General features: G+C 40.8%; 1 protein-coding gene across 1 annotated transcript; it reads left to right on the top strand.

Annotated features, from left to right (window-relative positions):
• Window positions 1-315: 315 nt before the first annotated feature.
• Window positions 316-825, top strand: LOC142450753 (large ribosomal subunit protein uL23-like). Its single transcript, XM_075552713.1, has one exon. It carries the CDS (start codon window positions 346-348, stop codon window positions 823-825), a length of 480 nt encoding a protein of 159 aa, XP_075408828.1. The 5' UTR covers window positions 316-345.
• The last annotated feature ends 364 nt before the right edge of the window (window positions 826-1,189 follow it).

Genomic DNA, 1,189 nt, shown 5'->3' with positions numbered 1-1,189 from the left:
CTCTCCTTTCTCTACATAGTTTCTTAGAATTGAATTAAACAAAACAAAAAACTCACTGCTGTCCAGTCAATGCCAACTCATAGTGACCCTATAGGACAGGGAAGAACTGTCCCCGTGAGTTTCTGAGCCTCTTTACAGGAGTACAAAGCTCCATCTTTCTCCCAAGGAGTAGCTGGTGGTTTAGAAAGGAGGGGCAGAGTGAGGGGGATAAAAAAAACAACAACAAAATCCATAGTTTGCAAATATACCCCTTTACAAACCACACCAACCCACATATAAAAATTCAATATTTAGATTTTGGTTTGAGATGTTACTGTGAAAAATAATCTTAGCCTTTTTCTGAAGATGATGCTAAAGGCTGAGAAGGAAGCCCCTCCCCTTCCCCAAACAGAAGCCAAAACAAAGGTGTTAAAGACCACAAAGGCATTGTTGAAAGGCCATCCATCGCTACACACACACACACACACACACACAGAAGATCTGCATATCACTCATCTTCCGCAGCCCAAGACCCTGAGGCTGAGAAAGCAGACCAAAGACCCTCAGAAGAGCACCCCCAGGAGAAACAAGCCAGACCGTTATACCATCAAGTTCCCCTTGACCATGAAGTCTACCACGAGGAAGACTAAAGATAATAATACACTTGTGTTCATTGTGGATTTCAAGGGCAACGAGAACCAGACCAAACATGCTGTGAGGAAGCTCTGTGACATTGACGTAGCCAAGGTCAACACCATCAGGCCTGATGGTGAGAAGAAGGCGTGTGTTCAACTGGCTCCTGACTATGACGCTTTAGATGTTGCCAACAAAATCAGAATCATCTAAACTGAGCCCTGCTGGCTAATGCTAAATATAAACTTTTTCAATACATTTTTAAAATAATAATTTATATTTAACTCAATGAAACCCCAGCCTGGCTTCCTGACTCTGCCCTTAACTCTAAATAAGGCATAACTGATGCACAGCTACACAGAACAAAGGCAAGAGTGTGAAAATAGAGCGTTTATAGAGGTCTAAATTTATAGAGGCATGTACATATGTAAATATATTTATATATGAGGATGGAGAAATAGATTTATGTGCATCTATTTATATGTTTTGTATTAATGTAGCAGATGGACATTGGGCCTCCACTCAAGTACTCCCTCAATGCAAGAATACTTTGTTCTATTAAACTGGCATTCCATGA

Source organism: Tenrec ecaudatus, chromosome 6 (assembly GCF_050624435.1).
Source record: "Tenrec ecaudatus isolate mTenEca1 chromosome 6, mTenEca1.hap1, whole genome shotgun sequence".
In the NCBI taxonomy this organism is placed as follows: domain Eukaryota; kingdom Metazoa; phylum Chordata; class Mammalia; order Afrosoricida; family Tenrecidae; genus Tenrec; species Tenrec ecaudatus.
Note: the sequence above shows the minus strand (reverse complement) of the source record. Positions and strands in the feature narration are given on the sequence as shown.